We start from the raw sequence: 23,474 nt of genomic DNA, 5'->3' as shown, positions 1-23,474 counted from the left end.
GGATCAATGGTCATATCCCCTTTATCATTTTTTTTTGTGTCTATTTGACTCTTCTCTCTTTTCTTCTTCATTAGTGTGGCTAGCAGTCTGGTTTGTTAATTCAAAAAACCAGCTCCTGGATTCATTGCATTTTTTAAGGGTTTTTCATGTCTCTATCTCCTTCAGTTCTGCTCTGATCCTAGTTATTTCTTGTCTTCTGCTAGCTTTTGAATTTCTTTGCTCTCGCTTCTCTGGTTCTTTCAATTGTGATGTTTGGGTGTCGATTTCAGATCTTTCCAGCTTTCTGATATGGGCATTTAGTGCTATAAATTTCCCTCTAAACACTGCTTTAGCTGTGTCCCAGAGATTCTGGTACATTATCTCTTTGTTCTCATTTGTTTCAAAGAACTTCTTTGTTTCTGCCTTAATTTAGTTATTTACTCAGTAGTCATTCAGAAGCAGGTTGTTCGATTTCCATGTAGTTGTGCAGTTTTGAGTGAGTTTCTTCATCCTGAGTTCTAATTTGATTGCACCGTGGTCTGAGAGACTGTTCGTTATGATTTCCGTTCTTTGGCATTTGCTGAGGAGTGTTTTACTTCCAATTACGTGGTCAATTTTAGAATAAGTGCTGTGTGGTGCTGAGAAGAATGTATATTCTGTTGATTTGGGGTGGAGAGTTCTGTAGATGTCTATTAGATCTGCTTGGTCCAGAACTGAGTTCAAGTCCTGAATATCATTGTTAATTTTCTGTCTCGTTGATTTGTCTAGTATTGACAGTGGGGTGTTAAAGTCTCCCACTATTATTGTGTGGCAGTCTAAGTCTCTTTCTAGGTCTCTAAGAACTTGCTTTATGAATCTGGGTGCTCCTGTATTGGGTGCATATATATTTAGGATAGTTAGCTCTTCTTGTTGCATTGATCCCTTTACCATTATGTAATACCCTTCTTCGTCTTTTTTGATCTTAGTTGGTTTAAAGTCTGTTTTATCAGAGACTAGGATTGCACCTCTTGCCTTTGTTTTGCTTTCCATTTGCGTGGTAAATATTCCTTCATCCCTTTATTTTGAGTTTTTGTGTATCTTTGTACATGAGATGGATCTCCGGAATACAGCATACTGATGGGTCTTGACTCTTTACCCAATTTGCAATCTGTCTTTTTATTTATTTATTTTTTGAGATGGAGTTTTGCTCTTGTTTCCCAGGCTGGAGTGCAATGGCGTGATCTTGGCTCACTGCAGCCTCCGCCTCCTGGGTTCAAGTGATTCTCCTGCCTCAGCCTCCCAAGTAGCTGGGATTATAGGCATGTGCCACCATGCCTGGCTAATTTTGTATTTTTAGTAGAGATGGGGTTTCTCCATGTTGGTCAGGCTGGTCTTGAACTCCCAACCTCAGGTGATTCACCTGCCACAGCCTCCCAAGGTGCTGGGATTACAGGTGTGAGCCACCACGCCCAGCCCAGTCTGTGTCTTTTAATTGGGGCATTTAGCCCATTTACATTTAAGGTTAATATTGTTATGTGTGAATTCAATCCTGTCATTATGATGCTAGCTGGTTATTTTGCCTGTTAGTTGATGCAGTTTATTCATAGATAGTGTCGATGGTCTTTACAGTTTGGGATGTTTTTGCAGTGGCTGGTACCGGTTTTTCCTTTCCATGTTTAGTGCTTCCTTTAGGAGCTCTTGTAAGGCCTGGAGGTGACAAAATCTCTCAGTATTTGCTTCTCTGTAAAGGATTTTATTTCTCCTTCGCTTATGAAGCTTAGTTTGGCTGGATATGAAATTCTGAGTTGAAAATTATGTTCTTTAAGTATGTTGAATATTGGCCCTCACTCTCTTCTGTCTTTTAGGGTATCTGCAGAGAGATCTACTGTTTGTCTGATGGGTGTCCCTTTGTGGGTAACCCGACCTTTCTCTCTGGCTGCCCTTAACGTTCTTTCCTTCATTTCAACCTTGGTGAATCTGAAGATTATGTGTCTTGGGGTTGCTCTTCTCGAGGAGTATCTTTGTGGTGGTCTCTGTATTTCCTGAATTTGAATGTTGGCCTGTCTTGCTAAGTTGGGGAAATTCTCCTGGATAATATCCTGAAGTGTGTTTTCCAACTTGGTTCATTCTCCCCGTCACTTTCAGGTACATCAGTCAAATGTAGGTTTGGTCTTTTCACATAGTCCCATATTTCTTGGAGGCTTTGTTTGTTCCTTTTCATTCTTTTTTCTCTAATCTTGTCTTCATGCCTTATTTCATTAAGTTGATCTTCAATCTATCCTTTCTTCTGCTTGATCAATTCGGCTATTGATAATTGTGTATGCTACATGAAGTTCTCGTGCTGTGGTTTTCAACTCCATCAGGTCATTTATGTTCTTCTCTAGACTGGTTATTCTAGTTAACAATCCCTCTAACCTTATTTCAAGGTTCTTAGCTTCCTTGCATTAAGTTAGAACATGTTTCTTTAGCTCAGAGGAGTTTGTTATAACCCACCTTCTGAAGCCTACTTCTGTCAATTCGTCAAACACATTCTTTGTCCAGCTTTGTTCCCTTGCTGGCAAGGAGTTGTGATCCTTTGGAGGAGAAGAGGTATTCTGGTTTTTGGAATTTTCAACCTTTTTGCACTGGTTATTTCTCATCTTTGTGGATTTATCTGTCTTTGGTTTTTTTTTTTTTTTTTTTTTTTTTTTTTTGAGACGGAGTCTCGCTCTGTGGCCCAGGCTGGAGTGCAGTGGCCAGATCTCAGCTCACTGCAAGCTCCGCCTCCCGGGTTTATGCCATTCTCCTGCCTCACCCTCCCGAGTAGCTGGGACTACAGGCGTCTGCCACCTCGCCCGGCTAGTTTTTTTTTTGTATTTTTTAGTAGAGACGGGGTTTCACTGTGTTAGCCAGGATGGTCTCGATCTCCTGACCTCCTGATCCACCCGTCTCGGCCTCCCAAAGTGCTGGGATTACAGGCTTGAGCCACCGCGCCCGGCCTGTCTTTGTTTTTTGATGGTGACCTTCGGATGGGGTTTTTGTGTGGACGTCCTTTTTGTTGATGTTGATGCTATTCCTTTCCGTTTGTTAGTTTTCCTTCTAAAAGTCAGGTCCCTTTGCTGCAGGTCTGCTGCAGTTTGCTGGAGGTCCACTCCAAACCCTGTTTTCCTGGGTATCACCAGCAGAGGCTGCAGAACAGCAAAGATTGCTGCCTGTTCCTCCCTCTGGAAGCTTCATCCCAGAAGGGTACCCTTCAGGTGTCAGCTGGAGCTCTCCTGTATGAGGTGTCTGTTGACCCCCGATGGGAGGTGTCTCCTAGTCAAGAGGCACGGGGATCAGGGACCTACTTGAGGCAGTCTGTCCCTTAGCAGAGCCCCAGTGCTGTGCTGGGAGATCTACTGCTCTCTTCAGAGCCGGCAGGCAGTGATGTTTAAGTCTGCTGAGGCTGCACCCATAGCCGCCTCTTCCCCCAGGTGCTCTGTCCCAGGGAGATGGGAGTTTTATGTATAAGCCCCTGACTGGGGCTGCTGCCTTTCTTTCAGAGATGCCCTGCTCAGAGAGGAGGAATCTAGAGAGGCAGTCTGGCTATAGCGGCTTTGCCGAGATGTGGAGGGCTCCACCCAGTTAGAACTTCCTGGAGGCTTTGTTTACACTGTGGGGGAAAAACCGCCTACTCAATCCTCAGTAATGGTGGACGTCCCTCCTCCCACCAAGCTCGAGCACCCCGGGTAGACTTCAGACTGCTGTACTGGCAGCGAGAATTTCAAGCTAGTGGATCTTAGCTTGCTGGGCTCTGTGGGGGTTGGATCCACTGAGCTAGACCACTTGGCTCCCTGGCTTCAGCACCCTTTCCAGGGGAGTGAACAGTTCTGCCTCGCTGACTTTCCAGGTGCCACTGGGGTATGAAAAAAAACTCCTGCAGCTAGCTCGGTGTCTGCCCGAATGACTGCTCAGTTTTGTGCTGGAAACCCAGGGCCCTGGTGGTGTAGGCACCTGAGGGAATCTCCTGGTCTGCGGGTTGCGAAGACTGTGGGAAAAGCATAGTATTTGGACCAGAATGCACCATTCCTCACAGCTTCCCTTGGCTGGAGGAGGGAGTTCCCCGACCCACTGTGCTTCCTGGGTGAAGTGATTCCCCACCCTGCTTCGGCTTTGCCCTCGATGGGCTGCACCTACTGTCTAATCAGCCCCAGTGAAATAAGCCGGGTACCTCAGCTAGAAATGGAGAAATCACTCGTCTTCTGTGTTGGTCTTGCTGGGAGCTGCAGATTGAGCTGTTTGATCTTGCCAGCCACCTTCCTCCTGCTTTCTTCACCTTTTTCATTATAGTGTCCAGCTTAAGAAGGAAGTCTTGGCCGGGCGCGGTGGCTCAAGCCTGTAATCCCAGCACTTTGGGAGGCCGAGACGGGCGAATCACGAGGTCAGGAGATCGAGACCATCCTGGCTGACACGGTGAAACCCCGTCTCTACTAAAAAATACAAAAAACTAGCCGGGTGAGGTGGCGGCGCCTGTAGTCCCAGCTACTCGGGAGGCTGAGGCAGGAGAATGGTGAGAACCCGGGAGGCGGAGCTTGCAGTGAGCTGAGATCCGGCCACTGCACTTCAGCCTGGGCGGCAGAGCGAGACTCCGTCTCAAAAAAAAAAAAAAAAAAAAAAGGAAGTCTTATTTTTCCTGCTGCTTACAGAGCAGTTTCACCTGTTCTGCCTGGTGGGAAAGGCCTCTTCCCATCGGACCCCATCGTGAGTCGTGGCTGGAGCCCCGTTCTTCCTGCGGGGCTTCTCTTCTTGCCTGCTGGTCCTTAGGAATGAGGAGTCAGGAGTGCTAGGAAGCAGCTGTAGCTCCAGTTCACTCTGGGATGAGACATAGCCGGGGAGGGGGGCCTAGTAGTCCTGGGCCCGCTCTGTACCTCTGAGGCTGGGGAGTGTCTCTGGTCTGATACAGTATTACGTGGGGCCCTGTGCAGTGGGTCCTACTGCCAGCTGTTGGGTAGTGGTGCCTGCTGAAGCCCTATGGCCAGGAGAAGCCAACACTCAGATGCAGAATGCAGGTCTGCTCTTGGAAAAGTGAATTGCTGGCCCTTCCAGGCTGCAAGGGGTCTATTGTAGTTACCTTGCTGTCAAGTGATTGGCTGGTCTTCTCAAGGGCGGTGCCATATTAGGAGTCAGCACTGGTCTTGGCAGGTAGTAGTCTGTGCTCTTAGTCTCCATACCTGCCTACCTCTAGCTGCTTCATGTGTGTGCCTGTTGTCCTGGCCTGAGAGTGGCTGATAGCAGAGTTTGTCTGCATTCCCAGTTGACCCACTGTTAACTGTGCCCAGGCTTTCCCCTTTTCCATCTGTGGTCGTCAGGGGCCCTTGTGTGGCTGTAGAGAGGAGTTTGGTGGGCTGCTGGTTCCCTGGTGGCGGCTCTTGCAGGCTCGGTCCCAAGGCACAACCCCGTCTTGCAGGTGCACTTGGCCTTATGCCCTGGAGTGAGTGGCAGAACCCAGCTTGTGATGGGCAGTTCTGAACACACTGTCAGCAGGCGTGCAGTGCCCTGTGCACATCAGGGGCTGTTGTTAATGTCACGTGATTCTCTGTGGCTCTAGAGTCCCAGAATCTTGCGTCGTGCTCTCCCACCTGACTTGCCAGAGCTCCTGTGGCGTGTTCTCCCTTCACTGATACCTGTAAGGCCGTGGGGTGTGATGTCCCCTCCCTTTCCCAGTGCATACTCATCTGTGAACGTAGCTGGTGGTCCCTCTGGGAATGACTGGGGAACCATTGCCATGCATGCTCACCTTAGTGTTGCTGGTCCCAGAGACGGCATTGTTGGGAGGAAATACAGACACAAACAGTCTCACAGCTATTCATATGCATGTGGCAGGCACAGAAGCAGTGACTTGCTGAATAACTGGAAATAGGGACTCATACACCCTGCGTCAGCAGGGAGAGGCAGGGAGAGAAGAAGCTTGTATGGGAAGGACAAATCAGTTTCCTCAGGAAAGGCAGATAGGTTCGTAGGGTAGCAGAACCGAAGGGAGCCGAACTGAGTAGAAAGTGTGTGGTGATGTGTGTCTGCAGAACGGGTAGAAAGTGTGTGATGATGTGTGTCTTAAGAATGGGGTAGAGAGGCCGGGCGCGGTGGCTCACGCCTGTAATCCCAGCACTTTGGGAGGCCGAGGCGGGCGGATCACAAGGTCAGGAGATCGAGATCACGGTGAAACCCCGTCTCTACTAAAAATACAAAAAATTAGCCGGGCGCGGTTGTGGGCGCCTGTAGTCCCAGCTACTCGGGAGGCTGAGGCAGGAGAATGGCGTGAACCCGGGAGGCGGAGCTTGCAGTGTGTCGCGCACTGCACTCCAGCCTGGGCGACAGAGCGAGACTCCGTCTCAAAAAAAAAAAAAAAAAAAAAAAAAGAATGGGGTAGAAAGTGCATGACAATTTGTGTCTGTAGAACAGGGTAGAAAGTGCGTGGTGATGTGTGTCTGCAGAACGGGTAGAAAGTGTGTGGTGATGTGTGTCTGCAGAACGGGGTAGAAAGTGCGTGATGATGTGTGTCTGTAGAATGGGGTAGAAAGTGCATGACAATTTGTGTCTGTAGAACAGGGTAGAAAGTGCGTGGTGATGTGTGTCTGCAGAATGGATATAAAGTGTGTGGTGACATGTCTCTGCAGAATGGGTAGAAAGTGCGTGGTGACGTGTGTCTGTAGAACGGGGAGAAGGTACGTGGTGACGTGTGGCTACAGAATGGTAGAAAGTGTGTGATGACGTGTGTCTGTGGAACGGGCAGAAAGTGCTTGATGTGTGTCTATAGAATGTGTGTCTGTAGAATGGGTAGAAGGTGCAGGTTGATGTGTGGCTGTAGAATGGGTAGAAAGTGCATGTTGATGTGTGGCTGTAGAACGGGTAGAAAGTGCATGATGACGTGTGTCTGTAGAATGGGGTAGAAAGTGCGTGATGACGTGTATCTGTAGAATGGGGTAGAAAGTGAGTGATGATGTGTGTCTGTAGAACGGAGTAGAAAGTGCGTGATGATGTGTGTCTGTAGAATGGGTAGAAAGTGCATGATGACATGTTTCTGTAGAACCAGTAGAAAGTGTGTGGTGATGTGTGTCTGTAGAACAGGGTAGAAGGTACATGGTGACGTGTGTCTGTAGAACAGGGTAGAAGGTACATGGTGACGTGTGTCTGTAGAACAGGGTAGAAGGTACATGGTGACGTGTGTCTGTAGAACAGGGTAGAAGGTACGTGGCAATGTGGCTGTGGAATGGGTAAAGGGACGTGGTGACGTGTGTCTGTAGAACAGGGTAGAAGGTACGTGGCGATGTGGCTGTGGAATGGGTAAAGGGACGTGGTGACGTGTGTCTGTAGAACAGGGTAGAAGGTACGTGGCGATGTGTGGCTGCGGAATGGGTAAAGGGACGTGGTGAAGTGTGTCTGTAGAACAGGGTAGAAGGTACATGGTGACGTGTGTCTCTGTAGAACAGGGTAGAAGGTACGTGGCGATGTGTGGCTGCCGAATGGGTAAAGGGACGTGGTGACGTGTGTCTGTAGATGCACATGGGCTTTCTGGGTACTTTTGGGCAGGAAGTCTGCCCCAGAGGGGATTTTGGCACCTCTCCTTCCGAAGTTTCTGCCCCTGGTCAGATAAGAGAAGCTCTGAAAAAGCTGTTTTTTGAGTCTGTTGGATAGCAAATGTCAAAATAATTTTTTTATTTTTCTTTTTTAGACAGGGTCTTGCTTTGTCGCCCAGGCTGGAGAGAAGTGGCATGATCTCAGCTCACTGCAACCTCCACCTCCTGGGTTCAAGTGATTCTCCTGCCTCAGCCTGCTGAGTAGCTGGGATTACAGGTGCACACTACCACACCTGGCTAATTTTTGCATTTTTTAGTAGAGACAGGGTTTCACCATGTTGGCCAGGCTGGCTAGAACTCCTGACCTCAGGTGATATGCCCACCCTGGCCTCCCAAAGTGCTGGGATTACAGGCGTGAGCCACCGCGCCCGGCCATCAAAATAATTTTTATGCCACTAGGGTGTAACTGGGATCCATCCAGCATGGCATACTGAATTCCAGTGGGGGTGCAGCGGCCCTTAGCATCCAGTCATCCTTTCTTGGTTTCTTCTCATGGGATAAGCACACCAGTGCCCTTGTTGGCTCTGCATTTTGTGCCTAGTGAAACAGTTCTCAATTCTGTGACTCTGCTGACCAGGCCCCATGGCTGCCCCTCCAGCCTTGCCATTCACCATAGTCACTGCGGCCACCTGGTTTCTGATACCTCCGTGAAGCCTCTCACTTTGGAACTCTGTCTCCCTCTTGCCACAGTGATTGCTTCCCCACCAATCCAATCATTGCTTCAGACAGCCCTGGTGTACTGAAAGGGGCGACCGCAGGGCTGCCTGGTGCTGCTGTGGGTACCCTTCTGACGGGCACGCTCCCCATGCTTCTGCTGTGTGTGTGTGTGTTGGGGGGTGCGGGGGGTCCTGGCCCCTCCTCTGCTGTCCCGTGGCAGTTACGGTACTTCTCCTTTACTTGGTAAGGGCCATCATCACTCCGTTCCTGCCGAATCCTGTGCTCAGGGGTCCTCCCAAATGGACACATTCTTCCTCAACCCGCTCCCTTGACAGAGGCCCTGAGTCCAGCACCTCACAGCCTCCCCTGGCTGCTGAAACTGGCTGGCTACACCCCGCAACTCCACAGGGTGGGTGGGTGTGTGGCCCTTTTCTCCCAGGCAAGGGCTTTGTTGGATATCACCCTGGTTATAGGCCTGGTGACCGGGAGGGAAGATGGGACAGGTCCTATTGAAGATTAAAAGTGTATATATTTAAGGTGTACAGCATGATGTTTTGATACACGTATACAAAGTGAACTGGTTACCACAGTCAAGCTAGTTAACGTCCATCTCTTCACATAGTTACCTTTGTATGTGGTGAGAACACTTACAATCTCTCAGCAGATTTCAAGTATACAACACAGTACTGCTAACTATATTCCCATGCTGCCTTACTCACCTTAAAATGGAAACCTGGTACCCTTTGACCATCATCTCCTTATTCCCCTCACCCTCCAGCCCCTGGCAAACACTTCTCTGCTTAAGTTCTACTTTTTAGATTCCACATACACTTGTGATCAAGCAGTATTTTTCTTTCTGTGTCTGGCTTATTTACTGTACATAGTATCTTCCAGGTCCATTTGTGTTGTCACAAATGACAAGACTTCCTTCTTTTTTGAGGTTGAGTAATATTCCATGGTATGTCTCTGTATAGCACAATTTCTTTATTCATCTGTTGACAAACGGATTGATTATGTATCTGGGCAATCATGAGTTGTGCTGCAGTAAACATGGGAGTGCGGATAACTCTTAGCGACATTGATTTCATTTCCTGGATATATACCCAGAAGAGGGATTGCTGGATCATATGGTAATTCTATTTTCAGTTTTTTGAGTAACCTCCATATGTTTTTCAGAATGGCTATGCCAATTTGTGTTCCCACCAACAGTATACAAAGGTTCACTTTTTCTCCACATTCTCCTCAATACTCATCTCCTGTCTTTTTGATAATAGCCATCCTGACAGGCGTGAGTGATGCCTTATTGTGGTTTTGATTTGCATTCCCTGATGATTGGTCATGTTGAGCAGCTTTTCACATACCTATCGGCCGCCTGTATGTCTTCTTTGGAAAAAATGCCTATTTAAGACCTTAGCCTGTTTTTTATTTGGGTTATTTGTATTTTTGCTGTTGAGTTGAGTTACTTATGTATTTTGGATGCTAACCCCTTATCAGCCATACTGTTTGTAAATAGTTTCTCAGTCTGTGGGCTGCCATTTCGTTTTGTTTGTTTCCTTTGCTTTGCAGAACCTTTTTCATTTGGTGTCGTTCCTGTGGTTTATTTTTGTTTTCATTAGTTGTGCTTTTGGTGTGATAATCAAATAATTGCCAAGGCTAATGTCAAGGAGCTTGTTTCTCTAGAGTTTTACAGTTTGAGGTCTTAATTAAATTAATTACTCTTAGTTTAAGTCTTCAGTCCATTTTGAGTTGATTTTTGTATATGGTGTGAAATAAAGGTCCAGTTTCATTCTTCTACATCTGGTTATCCAGTTTTCCCAACAACATTTATTGGAGGTACTACTATCCTTTCCCCATGGTGTATTTTTGGCACCTTTGTCAAAGATTAGTTAACCATATATCTCAATTCTGTTTCTTTGGCTTGTGTCTGTTTTTATGCCAGTATGATACTGTTTTACTATAGCTTCGTAGTATAATTTGAAATCAGGAAGTGTGATGTTTCTACCTTTGTTGTTCTTTCTCAAGATTACTGTGGCTATTTTGGGTCTTTTGTGGTTCCATACAGATTTTAGGTTTGTTTTTCTGTTTTGGTGGAAAATGCCATTGGGATTTTGATAGGGATTGCAGTGAATTTGTAGGTCATTTTTGGTAGTATGGACATTTTGACAATATTACTTCAATCCATGAATATGGGATATCTTTACACTAATTTTGTTGTCTTCAGTTTCTTTCATCAGTGTTTTATTGTTTTCAGTGTACAGATCTTTTAGTCATTGGTTATATTTATTCCTAAGTGTTTGTTCTTTTTGATGCTATTAAAAATTGGATTGTTTTCTTGATTTCTTTTTTAGATAGTCAATTGTTAGTGTATAGAAATGCTACAATTTTTTTTTAATGTTGATTTTGTATCCTGCAACTTGACTGAATTTGTTGATTAGCTCTAACACTTATTTTATGGAGCCTTTAGAGTTTTCTGTGTATAGGACCTTGGATCTGCAGTGAAACAATTTTATTTCTTCCTTTCCAATTTGGATTTCCTTTTTTCTTTCTAATTTATTTATTTATTTATTTTGACTAATTTATCTGACTAGAATTCCCAGTACTGTGTTGAACAGAAGAGGTAAGAGTGGGCATGCTTGTCTTGTTCCAGATCTTAGAGGAAAAACTTTCAGTTTTCCCCCATTTATTATGGTACTGACTGTGGGGTTTTCATAAGTGGTTTTTATTGTGAGGAGGTAAGCTCATTCTATAACTGTTTCGTGTAGAGTTGTTTCTTGTAAATCATGAATAGATGTTGAACTTTGTCAGATGCTTTTTCTGCATACCATTGAGATGATCTTGTGGTTTCATCTGTAATTCTGTTAATGTGTTCTGCATTGATTTGCCTGTGTTGAACCAACCTGACATTCCAGGGAGGAATTCCACTTAATCATGGCGTATAATCTTTTGATGTAATGTTGAATTTGGTTTGTTAGTATTTTATTGAGGATTTTTACATCTGTGTTAATCAGAGATATTGGCCTGTAGTTTTCTTTCCTTCTGGTGTCTGTGTCTGCCTTTGGTATCAGGGTGATGCTGTCTTCATAAAATGAGTTTCAAAGCGTTTTCTCTTTTTTGGAAGGATTTAAGAAGAATTGGTAGAATTCAGTAGTGAAGCCATCTGGTCCTGGGCTTTTTCTTTGTTGGGAGGTTTGTGATTATTGCTTCAATCTATTTATTACTATCTGTTTGGGCTTTAGATCTTGCTTCGATCTCTTTGTTTATTACTATCTGTTTGGGCTTTAGATCTTGCTTCGATCTCTTTGTTTATTACTATCTGTTTGGGCTTTAGATCTTGCTTCGATCTCTTTGTTTATTACTATCTGTTGGGGCTTTAGATCTTGCTTCGATCTCTTTGTTTATTACTATCTGTTGGGGCTTTAGATCTTGCTTCGATCTCTTTATTACTATCTGTTGGGGCTTTAGATCTCTTCTTTGCTCAGTCTTCATAGATTGTATATTTCTAGAGAGTTATCCGCTTCTTCTGCGTTATTCAGTTCGTTGGCATGTAAGTGTTTGTAATAGGCCCTTGTAATCATTTTTATTTCTGAGGCATCTATTATATCTCCTTTTTTATTTCTGATTTTGAGTCTTCTTTTTCTTCATTAGTCGATTTTATCTTCACCAACTTAGTTTTGTTGATTTTTTTCTATTGTTTTTCTCTGTTTGATCTATTTCTGCTCTGGTCTTTATTATTTCCTTCCTTCTGCTAACTTTGAGCTTAGTTTGTTCTTCCTTTCCTAGTCCTTGAGGTATGAAGTTAGGTTGTTATTTAAAGTCCTGCTTCTTTGTTAATGGAGGTGTTGATTGCTACAGAATTCCTTTTTTTTTTAAATTAAAAAAAGAGAGATGGAATCTCACTATGTTGGCCAGATTTGTCTTGAACTCCTGGCCTCAAGCAGTCCTCTCACTTCAGCCTCCCAAAGTGCTGGGATTACAGGCGTGAGCCACTGCGCCGGCCAAGACAGCGTTTTCAACGTGTTGGCCAAGCTGGTCTTGAACTCCTGACCTCCAGTGATCTACCCGCCTCAGCCTCCCAAAGTGCTGGGATTATAGGTGTGAGCCCCTGCGCCCGGCCTTCTTGCTGTAATTAATTTTAGGTTCATTCCGTTGTGGTTGGAAAAGATACGTGACATGATTTTGATCTTCTTAAATTTTTTATGACTGGTTTTATGACCTAACGTGTGATCTGTGCTGGAGAACGGGCCACGTGCGCTTGAGAAAAATACGTCTTCTGCTGCCGTTGGGTGAAAAGTGTGTGTGTCTCTGTGAGGTCGTTTAGTCTGGAGCACTGTGTAAGCCTTCTGTTCTTTGTTTTTGTCACTGTTAAATTTCCTGTCTGGGTATTCCATCCATTATTTAAAGTGGGGTGTTGAAGCCTTCTGCTATTACTGTATTTGTTTCTCCTTTGAGATCTGTCAGTATTGCTTTATATATTTGGGTCTGATGTGGGAACACAGATACTTACAGTTGTTACAGCTTTCTGTTGAATTGACCCTTTGTCATGACGTAACGACTTTTTTGTCTCTAGAGACAGTTTTTGACTTAAAGTCTGTTTTGTCTGAGATAAGTATAGCCATTCCTGCTTTCTTTGGGTTACCATTCTTACACATGGAATATCTTTTCATCCCGTCACTTTCAGCCTGTATGTGTTCTTCACTCAAAAGTGAGTTTCCTGGAGGCAGTATACTGTTGAATCATTTAGCTGCTCTCTATCTTTTGATTAGTGAGTTGAATCCGTTTTTATTCGAAGTAATTATTGATAGGAAAGGATTTCCTTTTTCCATTTTGTTAACTGTTTTGTCTATCTAACAGTTCTTTTGCATGTCTTTGTCTCTTGCTGTCTTCATTTGTGTTTTGTTGTTGTTTTTGTGTTTAATGGTCTTTGTTTTCCCTTCTCTTTTCCTTTTGTGTAACTTCCATAGTCATTACCTGGGACTTACATAAAATACAGTTGTCTGTTTTATGATGGCAACTCACCTTCACTTATATGCTAGACCTCTCAGCTTTTACCTCCCCCTTCTACATGGTGTGCAGTTAATGCCACCATTCACAGCTATTTATGTAATCGTTAACATAACTTGTTATTTATTTATTTATTTATTTATTTATTTATTTATTTATTTATGAATGACAGATTCTCACTCTCACCCAGGCTGGAATGCAGGGGCACAATCTCAGCTCACTGCAACCTCCGCCTCCAGGTTCAAGTGATTCTCCTGCCTCAGCCTCCTCAGTAGCTGGGACTACAGGTATCTGCCACCACGCCCGGCTAATTTTTGTATTTTCAGTAGACATAGGGTTTCACCACGTGGCCACGCTGGTCTTGAACTCCCGAACTCAGGTGATCCACCTGCTTCAGCCTCCCAAAGTACTGGTGTTACAGGTGTGAGCCACCATGCCTGGTCAATTTATTGTTGTTTTAAATATTTTTGTCTTTTACCTTTTTTTCTTCTTTAGGACAAGGTCTTACTCTGTTGCCCAGGCTGGACTGAAGTGCAGTGGCTTGATCATTGCTCACTGTAACCTCAGACTCCTGGGCTCAAGCAATCCTCCCACTTCAGCCTCCCAAGTAGCTGGGACTACAGGCTTGTGCCACCACGCCTAGCTACTTTTTTTTTTTTTTTTTTTTTTTTTAGTAGAGATGAGGTCTTGCTGTCTTGCCCAGGCTAGTCTGGAACTCCTGAGCTCAAGTGCTCTTCCCACCTCAGCCTCCCAAAGTGTTGGGATTACAGGCATGGGCCACTGTGCCTGGCCTCTTTTAACTTTTATAATGGAATTAAAAGTGATGTATCTACCACTGTTAGGGTAATACAGTATTGTGTTTGTGTCTGTATATGTCCCTTGACCAGTAAGTTTCATATTTTTTATGCTTTTGTGTTGCTATTTAGTGTTCTTTTGATTCAGTATGAAGAATTCCTTTTAGTCATTCTTGGAAGGCAGGTGCAGTGGTGATGAACTCCCTCAACTTTTGTTTGTCTGGGAATGTTTTTTTTTTCCGTGTTTCTGAAGTATTGCTTCGCCAGATGTAATGTTCTTGGAACATGATATCTGAACACCCATCTGAAAGGAAGGGTTTTTTCCCTTCCTTTCAGCATTTTGAATATATCATCCCGTTTCTTTCTGGCCTGAAGGTTTCTGCTGAGAAATCTACTGATAGTCTAATGAGGGTTCCCATGTATGTGATGAATCACTTTTCTCTTGCTGCTTTCAGAATTCTTTTTGTCTTTGACAATTTGATTATACGTGCTTCGGGGGGCACATGTCATCTTGAGAGAGAGGCCTCTGTATCATCTAAATATGGGGCCAGCAGGGATGCTGGCCCTTAACAGGGAGGGGAGCCCTCTTCTGTAGGCTCAGAGAATTTTAGGTAATCTGAGAATCTGAGGTTCTCCAGGCCTAGAAGTTTGTATGCCACGAGTCATAGTCTCTTTCCTTCCCATCTAGGGTCTAACCTTGGCCTTGCAGCCTTCTTGGGTTGGGGGTTTAGCTTCCCTGGCAGCCATTCATTTCTGGTTCCGGCCCCTGGCTGCCAGAGAGCACAGCTCAGTGCCCTTGGCTTTTGGTCACATTGCTGCCTCTCAGCCTTCTTTGTCTTTTCCCTAGACCATCTGCAGAGCTCAGTGCAGCCGCCACCCCCTCGTCCTTACACTTCCTGCCTCCATGTTCACAACACATCACCTAGTGGGTGCTCTCCCACTGGTCCCCACCACTGGTCCCCACCATATGGCCCCACCTCTTGCCTTCTTGAGCTGCTCTTGGCACCACCTCCCATAGGTTAGTTCTCTGGGAAGCAACCTTAGAGACAGAGTCACTGTTTGGGGCTGACCGTTTGGGAGAGAGGTGGGTGAGCAGGCATGGGCCAAGAAAGGGAGTGGCGCCCAAGCCAGGCTCAGCACCTCACCTGACCCCCAGGGGCTGGGCTGAAGGGACCCGCCAGAGCAGCTGCCCACGTGCTGGGCCTAGATAAGTGCCCTTCAGACCCTGCCTCGGCCCCTTGCTGACTGGGTGGCTCTCTGGAGCTGAGCCCCAAGCCTTCTCCCAGGAGCCTGGGTGGTGGCGTCTTGTCTAGCACCAGGATTAGTGAAGGTGGCATGTGGTTTTGGAAGCAGCTCACCAGTGGAGTGGAGGACTTTTGTGCGGGTGCTAGACGATGACCAAGACAGAGCCCATCAGCTGGGCTTACGTTTCCTCTCAGTTCTTCTTCTCCTCATGTGTGTTGTGTCTTTTAATTTTAGTATTTATTTTGGTACAATATTTACAGTACTTATTATTGTAGAATGCATTTGTTAAACTTGAAACCAGTTTTTTTTTTTTTTTGGCAGAAGTTTGGTTTCAAGAAAAGGTTGAGTTGGTGCTTATAAAAGCTGCAGGATTTTTCTGTGCTTTCAGTTAGTGTTGTAAGTAACGATGCAAAAACACTATTTCTGCAGCTAAAACAGTGTTACACCAGAAAAGCAGCCGGCCTCCTGTACCTATCTCCAATGCGACCAAACGCAGTTTCCTAGGCAGCCCTGCTGCAGGGACCCCGGCTGACCTGCAGCCCCCCGCGCAGCTGCCGGCGGACGGCTGTCACAGGCACTACCTGCACCCTGAAGAACCTGAATACCTGTAAGTCTGTCTGTCTGCTTTCAGAATCAATTCACCATCGTGTGTCCCTATTTGTGTTACTTTAAAATATTAATTGAAGTTACCTTTTTTAACATAAGCAATCTGTAGTAGCTTATGAAAGGTTTTCTTTCTGCCACTGCCCTTCTGGCCACTCGGTCCCCTCTGCAGAGGCCGGGAATGATACTAGCAGGAAGTTCCTTCAAGGATGTGTACCTAATTCTAACATTGTTTATGGAACAGGTGTTTTTCTATTCTCTTTTCCACCATGTGTTACACTGTTTAAGAAATGATCTAAAGATTAGAAAGTTGAATTGACGGTTTAGATGTGCTGTTTATGGTCTGATAGACATAAAGAGTGAGATCCTCTTGCATTTCAAATATTGTGAAGTCTTCAAAGAAGAGTATTTGTTTGCTTCATTAACTTCGGGGAAGAATTAATTTGATTCTAGTGAAAAAGTTTATAGAGCTGCTTAAAGGCTAAACAACTCTAGAAAAAGAGTTGTTTAAAAAGCGTTTTTTGGAAAATGAATTTTCATCACGAAGACCTAATTTGGATAACCATATCTGAGATAGAGTGATTGTCCCAGAACTGGGGGAGGGGATGAAGGAACCTTCGCTTGGAGTAAGAGTGAGCTTTGTGTTTCGTGTGGTAGGAGGGCCCACAGCTGATTCCAGCCTGGAGCCAGTTAGCACACCTAAAGTGGATAAACAATGTTAACATGTGGCGATTTCAGATGAAAACACTACTTAAAAGTGATTTTAAATAGTCACATAAAGGAATGGTTCAGTGGGACAGCATGGCATAGAACGAACTCATTTGTTTCAGGTTGTTTGAGAGGAGCTAAAACCGGCGACCGTGTTGAGGGTTGGGATGCCGGGGCTGCCGGAGCCGGGAGGAAGGAGTTGAGAGGCCTTGTGATACAGGCAGTGAGGCGGGTGCACACCCAGGGGCGGGGCTTAGCTGAGGGAGGGGTTTGGATATGTTCTGTGTTGGGGGGCTTTGAGACTGGTGTGTGTCCCCAGAGCTCAGAGCAGAGGTGGGGCGGTAACTCTGACCGCGGGCACAGGCGGGGTCACTGAGTGAGGAGAATGCCTCGAGGCTGAGCCATCCCTCACATGGGCCAGCGCGGACACTTGGCATCCTTTCTCTGGTCTTTGCGTGTCTGTTGTTGAGCCCAGTGTGTGTGTGTGTGTGTGTGTGCGCGCGCGCACACAACAAGAAGCTGGTGCCCGTGTACACACCTGCTCTGTGACCTGCTGTTTGCACCCAGCAGCCTGTGGTGAGAATTTTCCCACTTGGTGCATCCTCCTCTGCCACAGTTTCAACAGCTACCCAGTCTTTCACGTCACGGGTGTGCTGTGAGCGTCCGCTGTCCCCACGCTGTCCAGGCTGCAGGGTTTGCATTGTGGCCCTGACACAGGTCCCTGTGCCATTCATGCTCTGCCCAGCTTCCCCGGTCTCCCTGCCCTGAGCCCCTCTCTTCGCAGCCCTTTCGCTTATGTGCTCCTGCACACGTGCTCTCACTGTGTCTCTGTGGTGTCTGTGTCCTGACTCTGGTGTCCTCTGTCCGTCTTTGCCTCTTCAGGCCTAGGTGTGCCAACTCTGGTCCAGGGTGCTGAGCTGTCCCCTGCGATTTCCCCAGCCCGTCTGCACCTGGCAAATTATCCCTTTACCAAATTCTCCCCAAAGGGAAACAACCAAGATAGCTGCCCTGCAGTGTGAGCGTGCTTGTTTCTCGGGAGCTGGTGCCTGTGGGGTGGCAGGGGCTGCTGGGTGCCGGTCTCACGGGTGTTTCTCTGTCAGAACTGTGCGATCCGCACACGTGTGACCTCGGCCTTTCCTGCACGTGCTGTTCTTCCCGGGATTGAGGCCCTCACGCCCGTGCCTCTGTGTGTGTGTGTGCACCTCTCATCCTTCTCACACCCGTGCCTGTGTGTGTGTGCACCTCTCATCCTTCTCACACCCGTGCCTGTGTGTGTGCACCTCTCATCCTTCTCACACCCGTGCCTGTGTGTGTGTGTGCACCTCTCATCCTTCTCACACCCGTGCCTGTGTGTGTGTGCACCTCTCATCCTTCTCACACCCGTGCCTGTGTGTGTGTGTGCACCTCTCATCCTTCTCACACCCGTGCCTGTGTGTGTGTGTGTGCACCTCTCATCCTTCTCACACCCGTGCCTGTGTGTGTGTGTGTGCACCTCTCATCCTTCTCACACCCGTGCCTGTGTGTGTGTGTGTGTGTGCACCTCTCATCCTTCTCACACCCGTGCCTGTGTGTGTGTGTGTGCACCTCTCATCCTTCTCACACCCGTGCCTGTGTGTGTGTGTCATCCTTCTCACACCCCCCGTGCCTGTGTGTGTGTGCACCTCTCATCCTTCTCACACCCGTGCCTGTGTGTGTGTGTGTGCACCTCTCATCCTTCTCACACCCGTGCCTGTGTGTGTGTGTGCACCTCTCATCCTTCTCACACCCGTGCCTGTGTGTGTGTGTGTGCACCTGTCATCCTTCTCACACCCGTGCCTGTGTGTGTGCACCTGTCATCCTTCTCACACCCGTGCCTGTGTGTGTGTGTGTGCACCTCTCATCCTTCTCACACCCGTGCCTGTGTGTGTGTGTGTGCACCTGTCATCCTTCTCACACCCGTGCCTGTGTGTGTGTGTGTGCACCTCTCATCCTTCTCACACCCCCGTGCCTGTGTGTGTGTGTGCACCTCTCATCCTTCTCACACCCGTGCCTGTGTGTGTGTGCACCTGTCATCCTTCTCACACCCGTGCCTGTGTGTGTGTGCACCTCTCATCCTTCTCACACCCGTGCCTGTGTGTGTGTGCACCTCTCATCCTTCTCACACCCGTGCCTGTGTGTGTGTGCACCTCTCATCCTTCTCACACCCGTGCCTGTGTGTGTGTGCACCTCTCATCCTTCTCACACCCCGTGCCTGTGTGTGTGTGCACCTCTCATCCTTCTCACACCCGTGCCTGTGTGTGTGTGCACCTCTCATCCTTCTCACACCCGTGCCTGTGTGTGTGTGCACCTCTCATCCTTCTCACACCCGTGCCTGTGTGTGCACCTCTCATCCTTCTCACACCCGTGCCTGTGTGTGTGTGCACCTCTCATCCTTCTCACGCCCCGTGCCTGTGTGTGCACCTCTCATCCTTCTCACACCCGTGCCTGTGTGTGTGTGTGTGCACCTCTCATCCTTCTCACACCCGTGCCTCTGTGTGTGTGTGCACCTCTCATCCTTCTCACACCCGTGCCTGTGTGTGCACCTCTCATCCTTCTCACACCCGTGCCTCTGTGTGTGTGTGTGCACCTCTCATCCTTCTCACACCCGTGCCTGTGTGTGCACCTCTCATCCTTCTCACACCCGTGCCTGTGTGTGTGTGCACCTCTCATCCTTCTCACACCCGTGCCTGTGTGTGTGTGTGCACCTCTCATCCTTCTCACACCCGTGCCTGTGTGTGCACCTCTCATCCTTCTCACACCCGTGCCTGTGTGTGTGTGTGCACCTGTCATCCTTCTCACACCCGTGCCTGTGTGTGCACCTCTCATCCTTCTCACACCCGTGCCTGTGTGTGCACCTCTCATCCTTCTCACACCCGTGCCTGTGTGTGTGTGTGCACCTCTCATCCTTCTCACACCCGTGCCTGTGTGTGTGTGTGCACCTCTCATCCTTCTCACACCCGTGCCTGTGTGTGTGTGTGTGCACCTCTCATCCTTCTCACACCCGTGCCTGTGTGTGTGTGTGCACCTCTCATCCTTCTCACACCCGTGCCTGTGTGTGTGTGTGTGCACCTCTCATCGTTCTCACACCCGTGCCTGTGTGTGTGTGTGTGTGCACCTCTCATCCTTCTCACTCCCGTGCCTCTGTGTGTGTGTGTGCACCTCTCATCCTTCTTACACCCGTGCCTGTGTGTGTGTGCACCTCTCATCGTTCTCACACCCGTGCCTGTGTGTGTGTGTGTGTGCACCTCTCATCCTTCTCACTCCCGTGCCTCTGTGTGTGTGTGTGCACCTCTCATCCTTCTTACACCCGTGCCTGTGTGTGTGTGCACCTCTCATCGTTCTCACACCCGTGCCTGTGTGTGTGTGTGTGTGCACCTCTCATCCTTCTCACGCCCGTGCCTGTGTGTGTGTGTGTGCACCTCTCATCCTTCTCACACCCGTGCCTGTGTGTGCACCTCTCATCCTTCTCACACCCGTGCCTGTGTGTGTGTGTGTGTGCACCTCTCATCCTTCTCACACCCGTGCCTGTGTGTGTGTGTGTGTGCACCTCTCATCCTTCTCACACCCGTGCCTGTGTGTGTGTGTGTGTGCACCTCTCATCCTTCTCACACCCGTGCCTGTGTGTGCACCTCTCATCCTTCTCACACCCGTGCCTGTGTGTGTGTGCACCTCTCATCCTTCTCACACCCGTGCCTGTGTGTGTGTGTGCACCTCTCATCCTTCTCACACCCGTGCCTGTGTGTGCACCTCTCATCCTTCTCACACCCGTGCCTGTGTGTGTGTGTGCACCTCTCATCCTTCTCACACCCGTGCCTGTGTGTGCACCTCTCATCCTTCTCACACCCGTGCCTGTGTGTGCACCTCTCATCCTTCTCACACCCGTGCCTGTGTGTGTGTGTGCACCTCTCATCCTTCTCACACCCGTGCCTGTGTGTGTGTGTGTGTGCACCTCTCATCCTTCTCACACCCGTGCCTGTGTGTGTGTGTGTGTGCACCTCTCATCCTTCTCACACCCGTGCCTGTGTGTGCACCTCTCATCCTTCTCACACCCGTGCCTCTGTGTGTGTGTGTGCACCTCTCATCCTTCTCACACCCGTGCCTGTGTGTGTGTGTGCACCTCTCATCCTTCTCACACCCGTGCCTGTGTGTGTGTGTGCACCTCTCATCCTTCTCACACCCGTGCCTGTGTGTGTGTGTGTGTGCACCTCTCATCCTTCTCACACCCGTGCCTGTGTGTGTGTGCACCTCTCATCCTTCTCACACCCGTGCCTGTGTGTGTGTGTGTGCACCTCTCATCCTTCTCACACCCGTGCCTGTGTGTGTGTGTGTGTGCACCTCTCATCCTTCTCACTCCCGTGCCTCTGTGTGTGTGTGTGCACCTCTCATCCTTCTTACACCCGTGCCTGTGTGTGTGTGCACCTCTCATCGTTCTCACACCCGTGCCTGTGTGTGTGTGTGTGTGCACCTCTCATCCTTCTCACACCCGTGCCTCTGTGTGTGTGTGTGCACCTCTCATCCTTCTTACACCCGTGCCTGTGTGTGTGTGCACCTCTCATCGTTCTCACACCCGTGCCTGTGTGTGTGTGTGTGTGCACCTCTCATCCTTCTCACGCCCGTGCCTGTGTGTGTGTGTGTGCACCTCTCATCCTTCTCACACCCGTGCCTGTGTGTGCACCTCTCATCCTTCTCACACCCGTGCCTGTGTGTGTGTGTGTGTGCACCTCTCATCCTTCTCACGCCCGTGCCTGTGTGTGTGTGTGTGTGCACCTCTCATCCTTCTCACACCCGTGCCTGTGTGTGTGTGTGCACCTCTCATCCTTCTCACACCCGTGCCTGTGTGTGTGTGTGTGCACCTCTCATCCTTCTCACACCCGTGCCTCTGTGTGTGTGTGTGCACCTGTCATCCTTCTCACACCCGTGCCTGTGTGTGTGCACCTCTCATCCTTCTCACACCCGTGCCTGTGTGTGTGTGTGCACCTCTCATCCTTCTCACACCCGTGCCTGTGTGTGTGTGTGCACCTCTCATCCTTCTCACACCCGTGCCTGTGTGTGTGTGTGTGCACCTCTCATCCTTCTCACACCCGTGCCTGTGTGTGTGTGTGTGCACCTCTCATCCTTCTCACACCCGTGCCTGTGTGTGTGTGTGTGCACCTCTCATCCTTCTCACACCCGTGCCTGTGTGTGTGTGTGCACCTCTCATCCTTCTCACACCCGTGCCTGTGTGTGTGTGCACCTGTCATCCTTCTCACACCCGTGCCTGTGTGTGTGTGTGCACCTCTCATTGTTCTCACACCCGTGCCTCTGTGTGTGTGCACCTCTCATCCTTCTCACACCCGTGCCTGTGTGTGTGTGCACCTCTCATCGTTCTCTCCCTTAAGCTGTAATCCAAGGAGTGGTAAAGGTGTGAGTGATTTTAAGGGGTTTTTATAGATATTGCCATATTTTCCTCTAAAAATGTACATTTTTACCCTCCCACCAGCATTGTGGGAATGTTCTTGCTGCTGTCTGTGATGGGTTTAAGTTACTCATCAGTATCTTCACAGTTGTGGCTTAGTACAGTGGGCATCATCTTTGTGGTCTGTTTTATCTCTGAAGTTCTCTCTCTCTTATTTTTTTATTGAGGCAATAATGTGCATTTTTGAAAACTGTTGCTTGTCAAAGGATCACTTTTTCTTTTTACTTTTGCTTATCTCAAAAAATCACTCTAATTGCACGCTTGGGTTTTGCTTTTCCTGTGGGAAGCTGGTTGTGTTGTAGACACATCGGAGGGTCGGTGTGCCCCTGTTCACGGTGTGTGGATGTCCATCCCAAGTTGGAAGTTCCTGGTACTCTTGGCTCATTTTTCCCAAACAGTCCGAGTTTCTCAAAACTTGGTGTGAATTCAGGATGGTCCTGTATACTCGTGCATTTGCTGTTGACCTTGAAGTGTGATAAAGGAAGGATTTTCCCGTAATTCTTTTTCCATTTAGTGGGAAAGGAACTGCTGCCTTCAGCCCATCCCATCCTTTATTGCCACTGCGACAGAAACAGCAGAAATCCATACAGGGAGAGGACATCCCCGGTAAGAATGTTGTTTCCTCCTCATCTTTTTTCCTTAATTTCTCGTGACTATAGATTAGTACAATCATATTTCTCAAAATTAACTCATTTTTTTCTGATGTAGTGTTTTTTTTGTTTTGAGATGGAGTCTTGCTCTGTAACCAGGCTCCCTGGTTCAAGCAATTCTCCTGCCTGAGGCTCCCACGTAGCTGGGATTACAAGCACATGCCACCATGCCTAGCTAATTTTTGTATTTTTAGTAGAAACAGGGTTTCATCATGTCGGCCAGGATGGTCTCAATCTCCTAGCCTTGTGATCTGCCCACCTCGGCCTCCCAAAGTACTGGGATTACAGGTGTGAGCTACTGTGCCTGGCCAATGTAGTCATTTTAGTTAAGACTGTGGCCAGATAAATTTTAACTTGTGTTGTTGTATCTCAGAATTTATAGTCTTGCTGTGAAACTATCGTTGAGAGCGATTACCTTCTGTGTAGTAGACACAGAGTAACTGCGACATAAGCAGGAGCTCACTCACGCTGAAGCTCTTTCACAGTTCTGGGTACTTCGTTGGGCCGGTCGCTGTTGAACCGTGTGTGACCATCAAAATGTGGGACAAAGGCCGGGCGCGGTGGCTCAAGCCTGTAATCCCAGCACTTTGGGAGGCCGAGACGGGCGGATCACGAGGTCAGGAGATCGAAACCATCCTGGCTAACACGGTGAAACCCCGTCTCTATTAAGAAATACAAAAAACTAGCCGGGCGAGGTGGCGGGCGCCTGTAGTCCCAGCTACTCGGGAGGCTGAGGCCGGAGAATGGCGTGAACCCGGGAGGCGGAGCTTGCAGTGAGCTGAGATCCGGCCAC

The 23,474-nt window shown here is 47.9% G+C and overlaps 1 protein-coding gene across 5 annotated transcripts in view; it reads left to right on the top strand.

Moving 5' to 3' along the window:
* The window catches only part of CAMSAP1 (calmodulin regulated spectrin associated protein 1), a 103,064-nt gene that overhangs the window by 63,150 nt on the left and 16,440 nt on the right, over positions 1-23,474 (top strand). For all 5 annotated transcript variants that reach the window (XM_050759709.1, XM_050759708.1, XM_050759710.1 and 2 more), the window contains 2 exons: positions 15,677-15,854; positions 22,546-22,637. In XM_050759709.1, the coding sequence (XP_050615666.1) occupies positions 15,677-15,854; positions 22,546-22,637 (270 nt within the window). The remainder of the gene's footprint in view (positions 1-15,676; positions 15,855-22,545; positions 22,638-23,474) is intronic.

The sequence above is a fragment of the Macaca thibetana genome, chromosome 15, assembly GCF_024542745.1.
Source record: "Macaca thibetana thibetana isolate TM-01 chromosome 15, ASM2454274v1, whole genome shotgun sequence".
Taxonomy (NCBI): Eukaryota; Metazoa; Chordata; class Mammalia; order Primates; family Cercopithecidae; genus Macaca; species Macaca thibetana.
This window is presented reverse-complemented; position numbering and strand designations above follow the sequence as displayed.